The 24,194-nt window shown below is 39.9% G+C and overlaps 2 protein-coding genes across 6 annotated transcripts in view; both read left to right on the forward strand.

The window, feature by feature from the left end:
* gpr156 (G protein-coupled receptor 156) overlaps nt 1-6,104 on the forward strand; it is a 43,477-nt gene extending 37,373 nt beyond the window's left edge. For both annotated transcript variants that reach the window (XM_017469114.3, XM_017469113.3), the window contains exons 9-10: nt 39-188; nt 4,611-6,104. In XM_017469114.3, the coding sequence (XP_017324603.1) occupies nt 39-188; nt 4,611-5,966 (1,506 nt within the window). In that variant the 3' untranslated portion in view covers nt 5,967-6,104. The remainder of the gene's footprint in view (nt 1-38; nt 189-4,610) is intronic.
* A 3,457-nt stretch (nt 6,105-9,561) lies between these two features.
* Nucleotides 9,562-24,194, forward strand: part of gsk3ba (glycogen synthase kinase 3 beta, genome duplicate a) — a 65,624-nt gene continuing 50,991 nt past the window's right edge. The window contains exons 1-2 of one of the 4 annotated variants that reach the window (XM_017469641.3): nt 9,563-10,214; nt 10,322-10,437. In XM_017469641.3, coding sequence (XP_017325130.1) covers nt 10,350-10,437 — 88 coding nt within the window. In that variant the 5' untranslated portion in view covers nt 9,563-10,214; nt 10,322-10,349. Of the gene's footprint in view, nt 10,438-24,194 lie in introns of all 4 variants that reach the window. The other 3 variants (XM_053680912.1, XM_017469640.3, XM_017469642.3) reach the window with 3 other exon arrangements.

The following is a 24,194-nucleotide window of genomic DNA, read 5'->3' on the forward strand; positions in this document are numbered from 1 at the left end:
TATTGAATAGAACTGTATATCCACTCTTCTTTCCCCAGTTGACCCAGTGGAGACAGTTTGAAGAGGATGTGAACCCTCAGCCCAGCCATATGGCCAAGTACTTCAGCAGCAAGAGCCTGCGCTCCAGCGAGAACGACATCTACTACCTGCTCGGAGAATACGACTCCATGAAGAGGTTAATCAGTGAGGTACGAGCACGTCTCTCGTTGCTGACATACTGTATCACCGTGCTCCGATATCATTTACAGCAGGGCGGCTCAGCCATTCACGCTAAAACTACTCTAAATCTACACCTGGTGCTGATATTCCTTATGGTTCTGAATGCTGTGATTAATAACATGCGAGATACATTATGCAGCAGCACATCTTCAGGACTCCTGACTAGAGGAAGCTTGAAAAATATACTGTAGGCGTTGGGGGGGGCCTGTTTAGAGTATAGTGAAATTACACAAATTCCCTGCATGTATTTCACACCTCCAAGGTTGCCAGATGTTTCCTGCATCTTATATGCTTTGAATAGCATCCAAGTCATCACCTTAAAAAGGTGTCAAATGAACTGCAGTGTAACATAAAATACAATTTAGCATTTTAAAAAACCTCCCACAGGAATCTAGTTTCCAATAGATTGCCTCAGAAATTGTTCTAGTGATTATTAATTGTCACATTAATCACTTCAAAATGTGGTTTAATTTAACAACATGGGTTCCATCCTGGGGTGCACGGTGGCTTAGTGGTTAGCACGTTCGCCTCACACCTCTAGGGTCATGGATTTGATTCCCGCCGTGTGTGTGCGGAGTTTGCATGTTCTCCCCGTGCTGCAGGGGTTTCCTCCGGGTACTCTGTTTTCCTCCCCCAGTCCAAAGACATGCATGATGATTGGCATGTCCAAAGTGTCTGTAGTATATGAATGTGTGTGTGATTGTGTGCCCTGCAATGGATTGGCACCCTGTCCAGGCCTTGTGCCCGATGCTCCCTGGGATAGGCTCCAGGTTTCCCCGTGACTCTGAAAAGGATAAGCGGTATAGAAGATGGATGGATGGGTTCCATCCTCATTATTCACAGAGGTAGGTAGAGTAGTCAAAGATTTTACTCAAGTACAAGTAAAACTACTAATAAAAACAATTACTCAAGTGAAATAATTACTTGAATAAGAGTAATAAAATATCCAATGAGAAGGCTACTCGAGTAGCAAGTCACTAGTTACAGATCTGATTAAAATGGAGGGAAAATCCTGAATCTCAGACTAAATGGAGGACTGTAAGTCACACCTCTCCTTGAAAGTCTGTCTGTTCTGTTTATATGATAGAAAACCTGGGTTCAAGATGAAGTTGCATATCCCAGTCCTGTGATGGGTACAATAACACACATCCTGTCATTTTCAACACAAAATCTCACACACACACACCAAAAAACAAACATTTTCCCAACAATTGGCTGTCTTAACATGTTAACAACACAAACCTGTCAGCATTTAAACAAGACAACAGAGAACAAACGAACAGGAACAGAACTGAAGAGAAAGTGTGTGTAGAGAGAGAGTGAGTGTTTGTGTGTGTTAGTAAAAGTACATTTCTGTGATTAAAGATGAACTTGAGTTTTGCTTGAAGTTTCTCATTTGTAAGTTGCTTTGGATAAAAGCGTCTGCTAAATGAATAAATGTAAATGTAAATGAGTAAGAGTATAAGTATGGCCAGTTAAACCTACTCTTAATAGTAATTTTTCCCCCCCAAAAGTTACTCAAGTAAATGTAACAAAGAAAATGTAGCGCATTACTACCCACCTCCGATTATTATCTGATTATATTATCTGATTATTATCTGACTTAATGAAGCCACGAGAAATTGAATCGAGGTCATGAAATCGTAATGTGGGTGTGAGCTGTCGGCTATTTTATAACTCACTATTTTAAGTTTAATTGTTATTATCTTATCAAGTTTGATTATTTATTGTGTTTGTTTTTTTTTTCTTCATTTGATACATTCTCCTGGAAAGAACATGCAGAGCATGAACGAAGAGCTGATAATTGTATCCACAATAAAAAAGCAATGTCTCTTATTAAGACATGTCTCCTTGACAGTCCTCCATGCAGAAAAAAATGCCTTGTGGTCTTTAAAGAGATTATAATATTCTTTAAATAGAGTCATATTTATGTATTTCATATTGGCTATTATAGTGGGATATTTTTTTGTGTATTTACAGCCCAAAACATAAGTTTCTCACTTTCAGCCATCATAACAGTGATGCTGGACTTAATCCTGTTCTTCACATGAGCTTATGTAGAATCGTGTATAAATGAGACTCGAACTCCACTCCTAAGTGAGTAACTCTCAAGTAAATTCTGAACAGCGCTTAATTCTGCACTTATCTCTGCATACGGCTCAGTAGTAGTAATAAAACTTTGAGAGACGTGCAGTGGTAACGTAAGGGTGTGTTGCTACATCCAATTCATTCAAAAGAGCAAACAAAAGATCTAGGGTTAATTCCAGATGTGGTGCTTGCATCTGGAGTCTATTTTGTTGAGTTTGTCATTCAACTTTTGGTGCAGTTACTCTTGGTTCCTTACTTTTGAAACAGGAAGACTGTTTAGACAAGTGCTTTAACCTCGTAATTGTAACTTCAGTGTGTTGGCGTATAGTGTAAACAACTAAAAAACAATCCACCCACTTATTATACTCTGCACTGTATAGCATATGAACACAATTTGAAATGACGGAACGTACTTTGGGATTGTCATTTCATAGGTATGGCCGCTTTGTGATGCATAAAGTGTAAGACGATTATCCCGTGAGCTCTGAGATTAGTGGTTTTGTGAAGGCTCCTGCTGAGGATTCCAGAGCTGGGCGTGAGTAGCTGTAAACCATGCGTCACTGAGACATGTTTGAGGCCTAGCCCTTTTGTTTTACATTTCCCCAAGGCACCACTTTAAGACCTCACATCCTGTTAAAGCTTTCCTGCTCCATTCATTCACTTGCAGAGATCTTTATCTGTTCAGAGTGCTGTTGTTATTTGTAATGGTCCACATGATTATAAAGGTCAGCCATTGTAGGTTTAAACGTTCTGTGGAAATTGGAGCTGATCTAGAAACAGATCACATTTTACACTCTTGGAAAATGAAAAAATTCCACCTAGCACCCGAAAGATTCTATGTATAACCCTATAGTGTAGAGTTTCCATTAGGGCTGTGATGGTGGCCATGACAACTGCGGTGGTAGTTCACCTGTGGTGGTGTCACATAACAGGCCACGTTAATGTTTCTGTTTGAGTATGCACTATGACAAGTACAAAGTTCAACGTTTTGTATAAAGTGTAATGAACAGTTGCTATATTCATTTGTATTTATAGCCTACCATATAGTGGGAGATTTTATATTAATACACAAATTACATAATCATAATCAAACGCCTTATATGGTATTGTATGGGTGTGGGGAGTGTTAAACGGGCAAACACTACAAATCTCAGGAGCCATCTCCAGGCATGTCACCTGACCACGTTTTTTTTTTTTTTAAACTTTATGTAATATTTAGATTTATAAACATATTATATTATATTATAAACATACCATCCTACTGGTATTTCTTTCAAAGTTTTATACTGTAGGCTTGTGGTATACTACACTTGTAAAAGAAATAAAGTATTCGTTAGAGAAATGTGCGATCGTGTTTCACTCACTTCTCCTTCTGTTGTGGGTCAACCACATTACTGTATCCCACAGCGCCCTCAGGCTGTTTCTCATTGCAACAACACGACACAACAAGGATATATTGAGTTGTTTCACTGACGGAAGTGCTAAAATAAAGCCTCATTTAATTTTTTTATATTTTTATTCCGCTTGTTTGGTCATTAACCACCGCGGTGAGTGAAATTTATATCACTATATAATAGTAAAAAGTGGTATAATGCTGCCACCGTCACAGACTTAGTTTCCATTTCAGAAAGAAAATCCATGTTAAGAACCTTTAAGGAACATTTTTTAAAGAGTGCATGTACTGTACCTTTTCTCAGAGTTCTTTGTTCTTTGTTTGTCACTCTTGGGGAACTCTCAATGGTTCTATGTAAAATCCTACAACAGAGGGTTTCCCTTTTAGAAAAGATTCCAAGTTGATCTCCAAGAACTAGAACCTAGCTAGAACTGTTATCCATCCGAAGAACCCTTTTTCTGAGAGTAATATTCAGGTTAGATGAGCAGTTTTTCCTCAGCAGAATTGCTGTACCCTAATTAAAGTCCCACTGGGTCTGGGCCCCTGGGAAAACCGTTAAAGGGTCTATGTGCTGTCCAACAACAGACTTTTTTTTTTTTTCCAGAAAAGCTACCAAGTAGAGAAAACTCTTGAGGAACCCTTTTTTTCTTGAAGAGTGCAGCTAGCACCCTGCAGCATTCTTCAGTTTGTCACTGTGAGAGAACTCTTTATTGGTTTAATGTACAACCCTACAGAAGAGGCATTACCTTTCAGAATGAAATCCATGTAGAAAACTTTTAGAAGGCTAGAACCATTAACTGTTAATCCAAAGAACCCACAATGAGCCAAACATACTGATTTGTGTATTTGGATAAAGTTCTTTTACTAACTGAACTGTGATTTTTGATTGTATGTGTTCTCCTAATGCCAGAAAGATGCAGTAATAAACAGCCTCCAGGAGCAAGTGAAGAACGCCAAGGACAAACTGCTGAAGCTGATGTCTGTGGGCCACCTGCAGGACGAAAGAGAAATGGACTCTTCCACCACAAACCTCAATTCCTCCTCCACCCAGACTACAGTGGTACCTCCTGAGCCTCCTGCTTCTCCTCTCCCCATGAGAGAGGTCACTCCTCCTGCTGCTCTCTCCACTCCACCATATGTGCCTCCTCCATCAATTCCATCTTCACCTCCTTCACTCTCCTCTTATGAAACACCTCCTTCTTCACAACATACAGAGTCTTCACCCTATTTCTCTCCTCCAGACACGGCTCCACAGAACTCCCAAGTAAGCCACTTGAAACTTGAAAATGCAGGTTTGACCAAAGAATCTCAGCCCAAACGGAACTTTAAGAGCACATCTGTCAGCGTTGAACCTTCTGAAGTAATGAACATGCCTTTAGATTCACCTGTAAACCTGATTACGTTGCATGAGTCCACATCTCCGGCTTGGTCCGGTCCACCTCCAGATGCAGCAGGTTCAGTGGTAGAGTCCATTGTGCCTTCAGTGGTGGGTCGCCAGGGTTTTGTGAGCAGCGAACAGCTGGAGGAGATTCTGCACGATTTGAGTGTGGATGCCATAAGCAGCTCACTCAGATCGCCAGACGGAGTGAGAAGACCATCGTATCCTGCCAATCCTGCTGGAGTGAGAAGACCATCGAATCCTGCCAATCCTGCCGGAGTGAGAAGACCATCAAAGACGATTTTCTCATCCCGGTCGACTCTGCAGTTGTACTTTCCAAGCATCTCACCTTACATGATGCGAAAACGCAGACCTCCATTCCATGCGTGCAGAAAGGGTCCTCCTCCATACTACTACCCAGGCTCAGCGCCCCCTGGCTGTAGGAGGACACGTGAACTAAAACCAGCTTCCAGCACTTCTTTGGCGCACAAGGAATTGCATAATACGGAAAGTGAGGGAAATGAGGGCGAGAAAGAGGATGAAAGCTCTAGGACATGGTTTGACTCAAATACCCAATCACGCTCAGGCAGGAGGAGATCGAGACGCACCCCTCGAGACTGTTCTTCTATAGAACAGCCCTCAGGTTCTTTAGCAGGGCTTGAGAGGACCAGAGCTACTGATTCGTATGGATATTCCGACTCGGAGTCCAGCAGCTCAGAGGATTACTGCTACTACCACCGGCCATACTGTGAAGCCTGCATGCACAGTCCTTATGCCTCCAGTGACAGCAGCAGCTCAGAGACGTCTGACAGCGAGTACACAGAGCTGGATCACTCCTCACATCCTGTGGTCAACTTCAAAGAGGACCTCAAACCCACATTTGTTTGAATAGAGGAGGTCGAATGAGACATGGGGATCCAAAAGGATCAGACTGCAATAAAACAGGACACTAAATACTAGCATCTATGTGTGTGTGTGTGTGTGTGTGTGTGTGTGTGTGTGTGTGTGTGTGTGTATATATATATGTATATATATATATATATATATATATATATATATATATATATATATATATATATATATATATATACATTTAAATATTTAAAAAATTACCTACAGTGAATTCCAGAAATAAATGCACAGATTTTATGGCTGGAATCCTGTAATTGGAGTCCAATTCTAAAAGTCCAGTTGGAGTCCATGTCCAAGTCTTTCATGTGACAAAGTGACAGTCAACTATTCATTTCCAATGCCACACAGAGTCGTTATTCCTTCTAGATTTGAATTAAAATTTTCTTGACTTTGTCCTAATTAGGATATAACTGAAATAACAAAACAAAATGGGTGCTACCAGTAATTTCCTCCAACCAATCCTGCGGTGCAGCTTCTTCGACTAAACTTCTCTCCCAGAAATGTAAGAAAAATTGATAACTGTGGATTCATATATTCATGGGTTTCATTAGAACATATTTTAATGTAACATGATGATATTTATGTATACAGTAGATTATATAGAGTATATTTGGGCTGTTGTCATCTATTAGCTGGACAGGTCACGCCCACAAACAATAAATAACGAACAATTTCACTGACTTCTCACTTACCAGTGTGAATGCAGGGTAATTTTGTATAGTTGTCACAATCAGTGGCGGACTGAGCACTAGGCAAAGGTAGGTGACTGCCTTGGGCCCCCAGAAGCCCCCTAAATGCAAATTCTATATATTTTTAATGCTAAGTATCATATGCTGAAAATGTAAATATCAATGTTAAAACACTGAAATGAGGGGCCCATTCCTATATATTGCCCAATATCACTAAATCCTCCCCTACCCACAATCCCACAATTCTGCATTATGCTATACACCATCATTACCCACAGGGACACAAAATGATGATACAGTGGTCCTCTTAGCCTCAAGTCTCATTAGTGTAGCTGAGCTTCAACAAGCTGATAGTGCATAAAGGTAGAAAGCGCGAAGAGCAAAGCACTGAGAAGGAAAAAGGGCACGAGTTTACATTTTATATAACTCATACTCATAAACGTTTTTCATGTGTACATACTGACACCTTCATTTATATAATATATGTTCAAAATTTTACAACACACAAGCACTGTACACACAGTTACATTATTCTAAATGAAATGCACGATGTCTGAAGCAAAACACATATTCTGAACAACTTAGAGAATTTCCTTTTAGTTAAACCTTACAGTCAAAAGCTCTTTTCAGCCATTTTAGCTGTTATTCTCATGCTTTAACACATCTGTAAAGAATCTCAATCTGTACTGAAGATGTGTCTTAATATCTCTCTTTAAAAAGAGACCAAGTGGATGATAAAACGATAAAACAACTACTTGTTTGTTCATGTAATACAGTTTATACATGTTCATACAGTCTGAAACGTCAAACTTTAAATTTGTTTTGGATTTCTATTTATTCCTCAAATTTGAATGTGAGGTTTTTTTTGTAGATGATGTTTGTGTTGATAACTAGATAAAGTTTTAGTTTATTATTTATGTAATTTAAAACTTTTTTTTTAAGATTGTTACCAGTGACTGCCTCAACTGCTGTTTTGCTGTGCTGGTTTATGTTAAACTGAATTGTTGCTTTCACACTTCAGAGTGTTTGCTTTTTTAATATATATATTTGTATGCTTTGTTACTGTTTACTATAGCTTTCCTTTCTTATTAATCCTAAAACATCCTAAATGAACCAGTTTAAGCAATTCAATTCTTTGGGGTGGCTCATAACAGGTAATACTGTACAATTTCATAAACTGCAGGATGTGTGCAAAATCAGATATATGATGTATGCCATAAAAGGGGTTATGCTCTGTTTGACCACCAATCAGTATTCCCACAAAAACCTGATAAGAAATGCTTGTGCATAAATCCATAATCTACAAAGTAGATTACTGATATCTGTATTTCATTTATGACTAGACAAAATGCTAATTTAAGATACCATCTAATCACATTTTGAGTATTGATAATACTGTCATGTTCGCATGTATGGAAGCTCCAATTTAAGATATTTGCCTTAAATACCTTAAAACACAAATTGTAGATTGTTACTAGTCCTAAAGAAATTTAAGGTATGTCTACTTCCGAGTCATAATTTCAGTTAAAGCTATCTTAAATATATTCCGGTAACATGATTGTGGATGTCTTAAAATATATTTTGACTTATTGAAATGTACAGTCCCCTCTAAAACTATTGAAATGTTGCTTGTTACTCAGGTGTGAGTAACAAGGAGTGTGTCTTGTGTCTCTTAGATTGATTGTTTAAACAATAAATGGCTCTGAACATTTACTCTTGGTTTTAGCCTTCAGTTTCACCAGTGAAGACTGTGCTTGTTGTTTAAAAGGATAAGGCAACATGATCAGAAAGCTGTCTATGGGAGAAAAGCAAGCCATTTTGAAGAGGAGAAAAGAGGGAAAATCAATCGGAAGCATCTTGAATTGTCATTCTTTTCAGAAGGTCGACATTTCTGTATTATTAATGCTTTATTCTAATAGTTTGAGATACTGGATTTGTGATTTCCATGAGCTGTAAACCGTAACCATCAAGATTAAAACAAAAAAGGCTTGAAATATTTCACTTTATGTGTAATGTATCTAGAATATATAACACACCTTTTGAATTAAATTAGGTAAAAAATTTACTTTTCCACAGTATCAAAATTTTTTGAGATACACCTGTACATATTCATATATTTAGTTGTTCTAAATTTTGATAAATTTGCTCCTTAAAAATGCCAGTATCTTCTGGAAATAAACAAATTTATTTGGGACTTTTACGTTGTTATATTTTTATATGTAATTTTTTTTGTTATATGGTGCCAGAACGTACCATTTACAGACAACATTATTATTATTATTATTATTATTATTATTATTATTATTATTATTATTATTATTATTATTAAGTAAATTCAATATGTCGGCAGGCTATTGGATTAGAAAAAAATATTAAATCACAGATGTAGTTATGGACAATAAAAAAGGTGAGCGATATTTTTTCGCACTTAATTTGTAACTTCTAAAGCCATAAATAAAAAAAAACAAAGGCAAAACAAAGGTTGTCAACTAGCAACTGTGCGGATTAGTTACCAGCGCAACCTAGAACGCTGGTTTAGGATTGGTCTGCGTTTTTTTCGTCGGTAGAGTCCTATTGGTTGTTCTTGCGATCAATCAATTTTCCGTCTGCCCGCCCACCACTTCTTCTTTTGGCAACCGAGCCCTTCCAAACGTCTACTACGTCACGTGGAACTCCGGAGGCCGTGGTGAAGATTGGCAGATTACGCCATGTGTTCTGGGCACGCGCGAAATGCGATTGGTTAAGAGCGGGCGCGCTGCGCTGCGCTCCGCCTATTTTGGGAGTGCATATGGCGTCGGATTGGCCGGCGCGAAGCCTGCGTGCGCGTGCATGCTTTCCGATTCTTGTTGCTACGCTTCTTGCGTGCCGTCGTATTCGCGTTTTAGGAGGCACGTAGAGTGCGTAAGGTTGGAGGAAAGGGGGAAAAAAAGAACGAGCGCGAGCGAAGAAAGCATAGAGCAACGGACGGAGAAGGAATTTTTAAAAAAGAGGAGAGAGGCAAGGAAGATTTCAGGTCCGCGGAGGTTTTTTTTGGGAGGATTTAAAAAAAAATATTTTTAAAAAGGAAAATAATCAGTGTGCATGGAGTTACGAGGAGCGGAAGTCCAGTGGTGGATATCAGTGTTTAAATCCGGTGATTGGTAAAATCTCATTCGACTCGTTGGGTGAAAGCGGAGGGATCCGCCATGGCTGGAGCTGCTGGATCTCCACCTCAGTGTATGAAAAAAATATGAAACATATACTGGAATTCTGTTTATAATAGTACAAAAAAACTCCTTGTTTTTTTTTAGAGGCTGTTGTACACCATATTGATATTGTGTGTACAGAGACAATAATAAATAATAATACACAGGAGAAGCGGTTTGTTCGAGGCCCTGTTTTCTGATGAAATAAAATTTGCCTTGACAACAGTATTCAAGATTTTAGCCAAGTCCTTGAAGGGGAAAACAAACAAACAAACAAACAAAACGACCAAATACAAACAAGGAGACAGGAAATACAAGCTGTGGACGTGAAAGAAGAAGATAGTCTTAGGGTATTTTTCCTCTTTCCCTTCATCCCGTCCTCCATTTTTTACACAATAATCCTAGTCGGAGATTAAAAGTCGAGGCTCCAGGCAGATATTTCTTTGCTCACACACAGGTTGGAGTCGGTGTTGAGGATTGGGAGCATGTCGGGGCGGCCCAGGACCACGTCCTTCGCTGAGAGCTGCAAACCCGTGGCTCAGCCTTCAGCGTTCGGGAGCATGAAAGTCAGCAGTGAGTATCAGTGATCAGGGGGTGATGGAGAGGAAACACACATCAAACACACACATCACACACACTCACACACACACACACATCACATCCAGCTTGAGCAAAAAGAAAAGAAAGTCAGCAGTGAGTATCAGTGATCAGGGGGTGATGGAGAGGAAACACACATCAAACACATCGCACACACATCACATCCAGCTTGACCAAAAGGGAAACCATAAACACATCATCATGTCTATTTTATTTTGTTGTACGCTGATTTACATCTCTAAATTGTGTGTGATTGTCCCCTGCCGTGGGTTGGCACCCCGTCCAAAGTGTCCCCCTCCCCGTGTTCCCTGGGGTAGACTCCAGACTCCCTCATGACCCTGTGGTAAAAATGGATGGACACATTGACTAGAATTAGCTCTGACACTTCCGAGCGCTTCATAGAACTTCTGGGATACGGCTGGACGGTATACGTTATCGATTTATTGTAATAAATTGTCACCGTGTGTTTTCCTGAGACATTGCGATATCTTTTAATTATGTTTCTTTATACACTCACAAACTGACTGGAAGGAGCTGTGTCACTTCGGTATGTCTCGATAAAATAGAAAGGGACAATTTTATTGTCGGAGCACTCGGGGGGGGGATAAGGTTGGACGTAACATATATGGTGGTATAATATCGATACCGTGCTAAATTTCATCGCAGCAGAACACTTTTCTGAGATCTCGAGGATGTCGTGGTATCTTTATCACACTTTAGAAAATACCTACAAACTCACTAGGAGGAGCTTTGACACTTCAGTGCCGAGTTACAGAGCTGGGAGATATGATGACATCATTTATTATAATATCGGGATTATAATAAATGATGTCACCAGACATCTTGGTGGTGATGTGGAGAGCTGACGTGATGGTGTGACCGAACGTGACACCTCGAGTATGCAGTATGTTCCTGAAGATCTCTCCGGGAAAACGTCCGGTCCGCGTTATGATCCACTTGATTCGGCTTCGGCGCCGAGATTTTCAGGGCAGTACGTTTGGCTACATCGATGCGAAGGTGGGGTTTTTGATGCAAAGTAGAAGAAAATACTACTGCGGTAATTTCTACATATCCGCTCGCCACCTGCACTGTTTGTGGAGATCCTATTTGATCACACTTGATCTTGAAGATCCAGCTGCGTGCGTTATGTCAGATTAGCCTTGACCATACGCTAAAGGATATCCCGACTCTCCTGAATGGAGCGTGTAAACTTTTAGGCAAAGCATTTCATCATGCAGCACTGTTCATGCGAACCGATTCCTGGAGCGCCAGCAGGAACCAACCCAGATCCTGTTGATCACATTTGATGATGATAATGTTGCTTGAATTTGCACTGGAGTGTGTTTTTTGAATTCTGCTTTTGCTTCCAAGCACCACCGCTATGTTTTTGAGAGCAGACCGAAGGAGTGCTCGCATGTTTCTGGAGCTCTTACAGTTCCAGATTCAGTACTAATTAATCACATTTAGTAATCAGGCTGCGGGATTGGATCAGGAGCAGAGATCTTTAGAAAGAACAGGCTTTGTCTGATATCAGTTGGCATAATGATAATGTAATTATAATGTCTACATTGCACTTAAGTATACCTTCTTCATGCCCACAAATGATTATTTTGCTTGATTTGGGTCCACTATGACCTCTCCAGGAAGGTTTTTTTTTTTTTTTTTTTTTTTTTTTTTTTTTTTTTTATAAATATAAACGAGGATCTCGCGTCAGGGGCGTAGTCGAGATTTTGTTTGTGATCTTATTGATCACGTTCGACCTGAACGATCCTGTGGTTCATAGAAAAGTTAGGTCTTCGTCGGGATGTGTCTGAAGTGACGCTGTCGCATATCGTAAGGCCGTCTAATGCACCGATTCTGGTAATCGATCACATTTTATTCATGTGATCACCGGATTTGATCAACAGATCTAATTTGACTCCACTTGACAACCTTTTCAACCGAATGCACTAACTCGGGGGTTTAATTCATTCCTGGAGATCTCACGATCAGATGATCCCAAAGCTTGAATTCGATTAGTGGATCTTTAAGTCCTTTAACTCTCACCTGTGATGACCAAACCGTAATAATTACAGATGAGTTCAGTTCTCAGGAGATCATTGTAATATGTTGAGTTCTCCAATCTGATTGGTCAGGTCAGGTGGTGTTGATTTTGATTTTTAGTACCAGCAGCTCGGACAGTAGGCAAGCCACAGGTGTGTGTTAATGCGGCTTAACAGATAAAAAAAAAAAAAAAAAAGTTGTTATGTAACAAAGAAAAACGTAGCATCGTTGATGACTAGGTGACATTTGGTGGTAAATTTCTGGAAGGCGTCACCAGTGTCGGCGCTTTATAACCGGCAGAGGTAAAAGCTCAGTCCCTCCAGGTTTTTGCAGTTTTGTGATCACAGAAATGAACGCAAAATCAAACAAACTCCACAATGTTCCGAGGAGAGTGTAATTTTTCAAAATTACCGCAGATTCGGGCCAAGATTCCTCACAACACACATTCAGCCAAAGCCCTCTTTGATTCACGTGTGCCAACCACGAGTACAGCTAAAAGGTCTCACTTACCAACAAACCTCACTGCGGAACAATTTCACCGATTCAAAGGAATTTAAAGAGAGAAAAAGATGCCGCAAAATCGAGCGTTTTTGGCCGCGACGATCACCAAAAAAAAACCAACCTGTGAAATCCCGTTCGGACCGAAAGCTCGAACATATTAATGTTTCTACCACAGGAATGTTATTACGGTTGCTAGGTGACTAGCTGTAGCTATATTTTCTGTATTATTTAAGATAAACCGAGAGAACGACTTCCATAACGTACATGATTGCAAGAACTTGTTTCGTAAACGTCCTGGAACGTTAAGTGTAACTATGAACTGATTTGTCATTCTTTAATAAAAACAAAACTGGAAATGTTAGCAAACTGATATGGTGTATAAGGAATGAAACACTTTTTAATGGTGTTTTTGAACAACAAAAACAAAAAAAGAAGGTGCTAACGGTGACTCTGCTGCAACACACCTCCGTGTCTTTGCTTGTTTTCCTGTAACAGCACACCTGCAGTTAGGTATACTGCGTGCATGGTTTAAACACGCACTGTTTTACAGTTCTACAGTATAAAGTCAGGCCTCAGACTGACACTGTAAAGCATGTGTTCGTTTCCTGGTTAACATCAGAGCTGAAACTGTGCCCTGATCTGTGTCGGAGCAACTTGAAACCGTTGACATGTTTCGAAAGCAACACTCGCACCTCTCGGGTTTCACACTTGTCACCTGGATAGCGCGTCAAATTTATTGTGTAACGTAACATAGCGCAGTGTGCCAGACGTTTCCTCCGGGATATCCTGCGGTAGGAGGAGGGATCCGACGCTCGTCAGTGCACTCAGGGATGATGATGATGATGATGATGGATAACGTGCGCACAAATCACAAGCTACGCAAAGTCTTTCAGTCATCCAGCTCTTTCCATTCTCTTGTAATAACTTGAGGTGAGTCCAGTTACCTCGAGTTAGTATTAGAGATGACCCAATACCTCGGTTTCTTTTTCACCATACTGATACTGAAACCTTGAGCATCAGCTGATTTCGATACCCGTCCGATATTTCATCCCATATTATTTCTTTAAAGCCTTCTGAAAATTTTGGGATTTTTTCGGGGGAGTACTTCACTTAAAAAAAATAAATAATAATAATTAATTTGTGTGTATGTGTAATATGTGTATGTGTATATATATATATATATATATATATATATATATATATATATATGTATATGTATATGTATATGTATATATGTGTATGTATATGTATATATGTGTGTGTGTGTATATATATATATATATATATATATATATGTGTGTGTGTATGTATGTATGTGTATATATATATATATATATATATATATATATATATATATATATATATATATATATATATATAGGAAGAAGTACGTAGCTAAAAACACGCTTTGCACAAAACCACAGTGTCTTTTTATTTTATTTTTTTATATATATTTATTTATTTTTAAATTTGAGCTTTTTCACTTAGATGGTAAATGTAATAAAATATAAAGTATTATTATAACATTCTAACAAAAATGTACAATCTTTATCTCTTTCTATTTTACTGAGAGATTTCCATTTCCAAACGTATCTTTTTCAAGTCTAATTCCCCTGTTTTCCTTTTGTTACAGGATCGGATTTGATTCGGTCTTTTATTCCTTTTCCGATCCATCATCTTTTCCTCTTAGTATCGTATCGGTGACGTCTCTTGTCGTTATTACGAGTACGACAGCAGAACATACATTTCTAACAAGGCTACTGTAGTTTTGGAGGGAAATAATGAAGTGATTTGCTATTTTTGTTGATTTTATTTTTCCTTTTTGTTTCTCTTCAGTGTGTCGATGTAGAAGTTACATTTTCCCCCACTCGTCTTTTAAGGCCTGCTGTCACTTGGGTAGTATTTGGTTAATTATATGCTCTCTGCAGGTAAACATAACGCCTTGAAATCCGTCTCGTGCTTTTAGTAATCACTGATCAGAAGTGCATCACTCTCTCTCCTGTCATTCACACGAGGAAGCAAGTGCCTCATGGCTGGGTCCGCTTTTAGAAATGATTTATGCTAAGCTCAGGGTACAGGAGCGCGAGTAACAAGCCGAGGGATGCATCCTTTCTACAGCACGCTCAGAAGGCGTCTGCACATAGGCCTTATTGATGAAAAATTTGTGTACTGAAAATGTTCATAAGAATACAGGACTCTCTTCTGGCTGAGGTTCTCGGAGCGAGGTCCGGGGAGCGCAGGGGCGTGTGGATATTTAATCTAAACCTCAGTAGCGCAGTCTCAGTTTTAATTAACAACGTGTTCTAAAATTTTCAGGAATAAAAATGAGTCTTATGAATAATCAGAGTAATATTATACACATTTTAGATAATGAGTCTGTTATTTGAGTAGTTCATAAAAATCTTTACAGATGTTCATATTCTTTTTTTATTTTTTTTTATTTTAAGTTTTTTTTTAATTTGTTGTCTCATTTCCTTTTCCCTTCCCTTTAAATTTCCTTTTCCTTTCAGTTTTCTTTCCATGTCCTTTACCTTTTTAATTTCCTTTCCCTTTCTTTCCTTTTCCCTTTTCCTGTACTTTCTCTTTTCGTTTTTCAAAGGGATTTTTGCACCTTTCCGTTTCCATTCATTATTCCGTTTGAGTTCAGTTTATAATCGCGCAGTTCTCAGTGAACCAGGACGTCTTCTGTTTTCTTGTCGTTTGCGCACCGTTTCGTAATGTGGGAGTGCCGTTATTTCTGGCAGCCGCTCCGACGACCGGTCGCGTTCACACTGTGTTATTTGCTCCTTTGAATCATGTGGTTTCTGGAAGAGCGAGAATAAGAGTGCTTTCTCATCCTGGGACTTTAATATTTCATCAGCTGGATATTTCTCCGTGGAGCGACTGCGTGACATTTCTCAGAGAGATGTGGCGTGCAGTTATTGTTCTTTTACCACAAAAAAAAAAAGCAGTGTGTTTAATTCTGAATGACATGACCGACCCTTCCATGTGTACACGGCGTACTTCTCAGAGTCCAGCGCTGCGCTGCTTTACGGAATGAACTCGCTCATTTCAGTCCGTTGTGGGCGTAATTATAAAAGAAACCCGTCTCTCTTTCGTAACCGTGTGTGTGTGTGTCTCAGGCTTCCCATCACTGTAGTCACATGGTTTGTTCGTCTTCACACACTTCCTATTTCACCCCATGCGTTACAGCAGGAAGTATAATTAACGCATTAAATCACATCCTGAAAGTAATTTAAAATGGCATCACTACATCCAGCGATTTATTAATAGTGTTCATATTTCTATTTATACACAAGCGCAGAACATTTAGGTCACTGGTATAACTTTGGGGGAGGGAGGGCGTAGGTTTTATTCGTTTATTTATTTAATGCAGCTCTCACTGGGAAAATTAAGATCAACGTGTTTCTCCTGGAGATTTTCCCAGCTGTGTGCAAATGAGGTATGACGCAATAAATCCAAATAATCGGCTCGAATGATTCCAAGTCAAAAGTAAACAACAAAACGTCTCAGAAATGTGTTTTTTTTTTTTTTTTTTTTTTTAAAGAATATTTACGACTTCTCAAAGTATGTTAGAAACCCAAAAAACTCAAGCTAATTATATTTATTTCATTATTTATTTACTCAGTTTAATTGGGAAAAAAAAGTTGTTTTGCCAGAATTCATACGCAGCGATGTCCGACTGGTTTTCCCAAACCGCCGCCCGTTTGTAAAAATTTATGATTATAAAACCTGCACAATTTTAGATGTTGACACCATCGTAATATGAAGGCAATATGACGATATATTATTGATAATTATAACACATTATGCTTTTCTGAGATTTTACTGTACAGATTTTCAGTGCTGATTTTTTTTTTTTAATGAATAAAAATAAGTTTTTAAATGTAAAAAAATATCTAAATCTTAAACATCAAATATCACTGAACATGTAAAAATATTATTATTATTATTATTATTATTATTCTCACCTCCACTCCTTTACTGGGAAATTTGTTCTCAGACCTGTGTATTGTAGAAATATTTTTGAGACTCATGATGTGATAGTTTTTTGTCATATCTCTCCGCCCCCCAGTACTTCAGAACACCCTAATGTGTGATTGGGAGACATCGCAGGCGTCGTGGTGGCGAGCGAAAACCCTAATCGTGTCTGTTCACATGCAAGATTTATTTCAGTCTGGTTCAGAATTTCAGATTCCGTGTAGTACTGATCTCATATTACTCACATTATCGCCTGATATCCGCACTCCCGTTCTCTCGAGACCGAATTGCTAACCAGATCGGCGCAATTCGGCTTTTCCCGGTGACGCGTGTGCAATGTCTGTGGTTTTGTGGTAACCTGCGTGACCTCAAACAGACTTATGATGGAAAGAAAAAAGTGATTACGTCCTAAACACGGATGGACCGGCGCAGCGTAATCAAGAAATCCAGCGTTTTCCTGCTAAAACCTCAAACCGGTCTTGTTTGAAAGAATGTGACGCTGAATCATGATGGATGTACAGTCCCCTTTGATCGTGCCTCATTTATTCGTTTTGGAGAAAGAACCGAAATCCTCCTTCATCTCGTAAAAAGAAGAAAAAAAATCGAGGGGGCCTTTTGTTCTGTACATCACAACCGGCCGAGTCGGCGAATCGTAAAGCATATCAGCAGGAAACGACGCACGGCCTCCTCTCCACTTCCCATAATGCAAATCTGTCATAAACTGATAAGTGCCTTTGCGCAACGCCGGGTTAACGTCTGAAAGAGTCGTTCGCTGTAACAGGCGGAGGAGCTGCAGCTTTCAGGAGCGTCTCCTCTCAACCAGCCAAGGTCCTCTTCTGAAACTTTTATTTATTTATTTTTTTCTCTCGCGCACCAGCAATTTCCTCGAGCTGAAATCCTAAAGATCTGGACATAAAGGAATTCCCTCGTGTGCAGTGGAAAAGCACTCTCTTTTCCTCATGGGAGCTTTTTATACTGCTCTTAAAGCTAGAAATACTGAATGACAGACGCATTAGTGGAGTCTGTATTCAACCCAGTCTCTCTCTCTCTCTCTCTCTCTCTCTCTCTCTCTCTCTCTTTTTCTTTCTGTGTTTGTTTTATTTATACTCTTCTTGTTTAAGCTAGCTTCTTCACCATTAGCCAGCCTGGCCTTTTATTTATTTATTTATTTATTTATTTATTTATTTATTTATTTATTGTCTTGGAATTGTCAGATCTGATTGGTCAGTTGAAGGTGTGCGTTATTTTCATATAACAGCACGACTCGGGCAGTAGTTCCATCTGTAACATGATTTTTATATTAATGCGCTGGTTCTAATAAGTCATTGTCTCTATAGTAGCAGCTCGTGCCCAGGTGGACCCTCCACATAATCTGAAACTAAGAGTAAACAGATTTTTAAAAATTGTGGTGTTTTAAGAAAGGACAAAGTTGTATTCGTCGATGTGGCGCGAGAGGCTGGTGAGGTAGCAACCATTTATCACAGCCGTAACGTATGTGAGAGCAATAAATTTCGCAAGTTAAAATCGAACCCGAAACCGTTGAAATGTGCACCGTTAGTTAATAAATGAAACATTGTAATGGCTGTGATTAAAGTAGAATAAAACACGCCAGACTGTGCCGTTAAATGAAAATAAAATAAAAATAAACGACTTTATTCATCCTGGAGGGAAATTCTTACCGCTAGTTGCAGAAACAGAAATTATTACAAAAACGGCAGCATGTGTGTGTATATAGTAATATACTGTATAAAAGTAAATACAAATAATATGAAATAAAATAAAACAACAAAATAGGCCTATGTAGAGTTATTGTCCATGTCCAGAAATTTGCAAGATTACTTCGACCACTGTGGACTTGCATATACCTTAGTCTGCATGAAGAAACACTGAAGATTGTAACATCATCAGAAGCTGTGTTTTTTTTTTTTTTTTTTTTTTTTTTTTTTTTTTTTTTTTTTTTGTCGTTAGATTTTAACCTGAAAAAAGTTCTAATCGGTTCGAGTACACTTCCCAGACATACATCTGTCAGTCCCTCCAGGATTTTGCGATCGCAGAAATGAGCAGGAAATCATTCGAGCTCTACAATATTTGGAGGAGCTTCGGGTTTTTCTAAATCTGATCCGGGTCAAGACGTCATCACAACGCGCGTTTAGCCAAAGCCCTCTTTCATTCGCGTGCATACCGTGAATACAGCTGACATCAAGCACATAAAAACCCTCCGACCTCCCGTACAGACGGCTTTATGTAAGTGTAGTGCACACACCTCGTTACAATACACACTGAGCACTTCTCATTATTGATCATTATCAGGCACATGACCATAACATGTCACGTATGTTTACCTTAATAGCTCAGCTAGAACTGAACTCTTACTCAACGCTGACTCTCTCTCTGCTCGTAATGTCCCACTGCTGGGTTTCAGTATTCATGTCGATTTCATTATGTCCCACTTGAGTGAAAAGAACTCTACGATATGTTTTATACACGCAGACCCGGCAAGTAAATAAGCACGAGCGTGCGCATTTGGGATTAAAAGGGCTGAGAAGCTCAGTCAGACAGCAGGAATGGAGGATAATATTACACAAGAGGATGAGTTTAACGTCAGAGATTACTGCTGAGGGCCGAGGCGGCCAAGGCAGCGCCTCCTGGACTCGGCTTAAAGCAAGTAAATAAGTAAAGCCAAAGATTATTATTTGCGGTTCGCCTGAGCCGCACGCCCTTTTGTGCTCCATCTTTTCACCCAGGTTTATCCTGTTAAAATCCACTTTCTGTTTATTCAGGCGGAGGAGACGGGACGCCGCCGTGGCTTTTAAATGCTAAACAAGAGCCTCATTGTTTCTGGACAGCTGCCTTTTTCCCCGCGAACAAACCCGGATGAGTCGCACGGGCCACTTCAGATTTCAGACACCTCCTCTGATCCTCTGCCCAGAGTACTGCGTGCACGTGTGTGTGTGTGTGAGAGAGATTATAAAAGAGATATGTAGCGTTCTTTCTGCAGTAGATAAAATATTAACTCTTGCAGCTAGCTTGTGTGTGGGGGGGGTTCTAAAGTATAAATACACTCCTGGAAGTGCTCTTGTGGCAACTGAACTGAAACCAAGTTTTAACTGAGTTCAATCCCTTCAGGATTCTGTGAATCGCAGAAATTGACGCATAATCAAGCAAACTCCACAATATTCGTAGGAGCTTGCAAGTTTTCAAAATCACCCCACAATTTCTGCAGATTTGGGCCAAGACGCGTCATGTGACATCATCACGACACTCGTTCAGCCAAAGCCTTGTTCGATTCACGAGCATCGAACGTGAATAGAACTAAAAGGTCTCATTTACCAGCAAACATCACTGTGAAAGGCCGTGCGAAAGTAGTCATGTAGTTTAACAAAGTTTGCAAAAAGGCGTCGCCAAATCAAGCATTTGACTTTTCAGCTTGTGGTCTCTGTGGTACTTCTGTGATAGTGTTTTGAAGCTCATCATGATGGAAATCCAACACTTCAGCACAGATACCGGTGCTTCCAGAAGTGTCTGATATCGCTACTGCTTGTAAGATTTCTGAGGCCGTGCTATAGCGATGCAGGAGACCCCTAAAAAAAAAGCGCGTTTCTGCTTTAAGATAAAGCAGCGCTCCGAACGAATCGTTGTGTACCGATGTGTCATTTGTGAACGAGTCGAATCTTTGAGCCAACTCTTATTTCCAAAGAGCCGTCCCAACCCCCCCCCCCCCCCGTCATTTGCAGTAGAACCGTGAGTGAAACATGAGTTCAAACCTCATCGTGCTTCTTCAGAGAGCTGCCACAGTGTCTGGATTGTGACACAGCTGAAAGTCTTCTCAGCGGAGTGATTTACTGTAAGGAGAAAAGAGGAACAGTCTGTCGAAGTGTGATTCCGGGTATCCTGGTTTAAAAATAGGATGTTACTGACACGCTTTTGATGACCATCGGTGATTAATGTCGCTGAGAAACAGAAGTGATGCAAAGCAAATCTGTCAATCAGTGACATGAGTCAAATCATGGATGACTCTTTGAATTAAGTGAATCAGTTGGCATGGGTTCTCAGCAGCTTGAGTTATTTTTTCATGCTGTACTTTTTGACCTTGTTTGGTCCAAATGCGCACACACTGACCTTGGGTTAACATTCAGTTTTTCGCACGATTAGTCATATGAAGTATTTAGTCCATTTGACTCTGAATCGATTGCAGGAAGTGATCCAAATCTGACGTGGATTTTTCTGATTTTTTTTTTTTCATTTTTTATTTATTTATTTTTTTTGTCGGTGTGAGCTGCTGAACCAGAGCTGTAGAAATGTGATGTTTTACACATTTATTTAATGATGTACTAATTTGTTCAGCACTAATGTAATACTAATGCTAATATATTCTTTTACTTTGTTTACTTTCTCTGTTGCACGTTTTTGACCAGGCAGGAGTATGAGTGCGTTTTCAGTCCTACATGCCAACGTTATTTTTTTGTTTTTGTTTGGTCCCCCACCAACCACCCAACACACACAGGTTCATTTTTTTTTTTTTTTTTTTTTTTTTTGTATGTGCAGCCTGAAACCAAATTGATTTGCGAACAAACCAAACGAATCACTTTCACCCCAATTTGACTCTGCGAATGAACTTGACGATGTGAAAGCATGTTCTATACGGAGAGAAATGTGGAGATGGGAAATCAACCTAGAGCAAATGGTCTGTAGGGAGACCAGGAGTGGCGCTTCATGACACACACACAAACACATGCTCTGTGTGACACACGCTGACTGTAAGACTGAGAATACACACCTCAGGCCTCCTACAACTTCCTGTGCTTTCTTTTACCACAAGAGAAGCTTCATATTCAGAGATGATGAGAAATTGTCACATTCAAGCTTGTGCGCTATAAGATGAATCTGCTCAAGGAAGGAAGGTTTTGTGTGTGTGTGTGTGAGAAAGAGAGAATAAAGTAGATCTAAACTTGTTACAGTTAGTGATATGACCACAACTCTGCACTGAAAACAAATGACACTTGTGAATCTTTTTAAGCAGCGGTTAGTATGTTTGCCTCACATCACCGGGGTTTGATTTCCATCTCTGCTGTGTGTGTGTGTGTGTGTGTGTGAGTGAGTGTGACTCTGCCTTGCGATGGGTTGCACCCATGGTCCAGGGTATACCATGCCTTGGTCCCCGAGTTACCTGGGATCCACTCCAAGCTTCCCATGACCCTTGCGATAAGTTATATGGAAAATAAATGGAGTCCACATAAATGACCCCAAAAAAACAAAAGCTAAAGCTACCTTTTCAAGGCTATTTAAAAAGTGGGGCAGGAGCCACTTCACATGTCCCTCCCTGACTTACGTCAACACCCCGATGAATGCTGTGCCTTTCAAGGCACTTCACAGGGACTTTAAATGCATATGTTTTGATGGCAGTTTGTTCGCAAACCCGTATATCGTGACGCACTCTATGCATCCTAGAAATATTTTAAACTATCATGATATATTTTTTTGTCATACTGCTCATGCTTAATGTACACGTAGGGCTGTATGTATTTGTTAGGGCTAAAGATGTTAATTCTGAGAACTGCTGCCACATATTGTAGCCAACACCACTTACACGTGATCACCATCGTTGCTGTTTACTGACGCCCGTAATAATTATAATCCTCATCATCATAAATGCAACATGCTTTGTTGAAATATATTTACAGAAATAATATGAAACTCCAACACACCGATGCTTTCACCACCATACCATGCATCAGTGTTAATTTCACACCCTGGTTTATATTATTTAGCAGTGCTGAATGTGAGACGGTGAAGTCATGCGTGTGTTTCCTGTATCAGCCCTGTCATTTTTTCTTTCTTCCTCTCTGTTTCTCTTGCGCACTCTCTCTTGCTCTTTTTTTTTTTTCCTCTTTATTTTCTGCTGCTCACCATCTCTGACCTTCGCTCGCCATCTCTTACCTTCTCCCACCCCTGAGGAAGTGACACTCGAGCGTAAAAAGGAACTTGGATTGTCCCTGTGCTGTCTGAGTATGCATGAGTAGAGCATGCTGCTGTACCCTGTATCGTTTCTGGCGCTCGTGTCCTATCATCTGTATTAACTGATTGTAGAGTGCGTCATGCTGTGAATGGGATGCAATACAGTCACTAAGTGTCAGTAAACACACTCGCTGTTTCTCGGTCTTCTCACACTTGAGGGAATGACTCAAGACACGGCGAGAGAGTTGGAGCTTCGCCCAAGCTTGATTCACACCGATGTGTACTTCCTGTGCCTTTTTTTATTTTTCTGTAAGCTCATTAAGTGAGGAGTATCAGCAGGAGTGGACAAATCTGTAGCCCGGGTGCCGTAGACAAGCAGATTACATGTACAGGATATTAGGTTTTGTTTTTTTTCTCCTTCATTTGTAGTTGTAGATGAGTAGGTTCAGCAACCAGAGAAAGAAAATAACCCTTACTTCCTTTTGTGACTGATTTTAAAAACTTACAGCACATGCTTCCGAATCCCACCGCCTGCTGCTCTACACACATCAGCTGAGGCAAAGTCTGTCCAAGGGTACGACCACGGGATACAGTACGTTAACTGAGAATTTCCTGTCCTAACACACTACACGAAAGGTAATATCTGAAAAACCATAATAGGTGCACTTTAAAAAGTCACGAGCTCCTCCGAATATTGCGGCGTTTTTGATCTTGTGTTCATTTCTGCGATCGGCATTTTAATTTGTCAGTAGTTTTAAAAAACACTGAAAGAGAATTCACATGTACCTTCAGCAAAATGTTCGATTCCCACTTCCCTTCGATGCTTCTCCTATCCTTGGGTCCAACAGCAGCCTTCCATAAGAGCCTTAACTTGTTTTGTCCACCTGCCCGATTGGATCCGCTATATATAACGCAACCGGGCATGTTCACTACATAAAACTAAGTTCTCCACGTAAAGCTCTTCAGAAGACGGGGTTCAGCGAAATATGATCAGTCGTGGCTTTTATATCTTGAGCTGAGAAGCTTGTGTGACGGTGTTCAAACGTATATGTTGTCTGGTGGAGAAGAGAGCAAAGATTCTGAAGCTGGTGGCCAGAAAAGTGTCCCAACACGTGTGTGTGTTTCTGTAGCTTCTGAGACCAGCTGCTTATAGACATTTATCAGTGTTAAAAGTGATGTGCAGTTGTACCTCATCATGGGTGGTGTACACACTCTCCGGATCACCAACACTACAATGTAGAAACACACACGCT

The sequence above is a fragment of the Ictalurus punctatus genome, chromosome 6, assembly GCF_001660625.3.
Source record: "Ictalurus punctatus breed USDA103 chromosome 6, Coco_2.0, whole genome shotgun sequence".
Taxonomy (NCBI): Eukaryota; Metazoa; Chordata; class Actinopteri; order Siluriformes; family Ictaluridae; genus Ictalurus; species Ictalurus punctatus.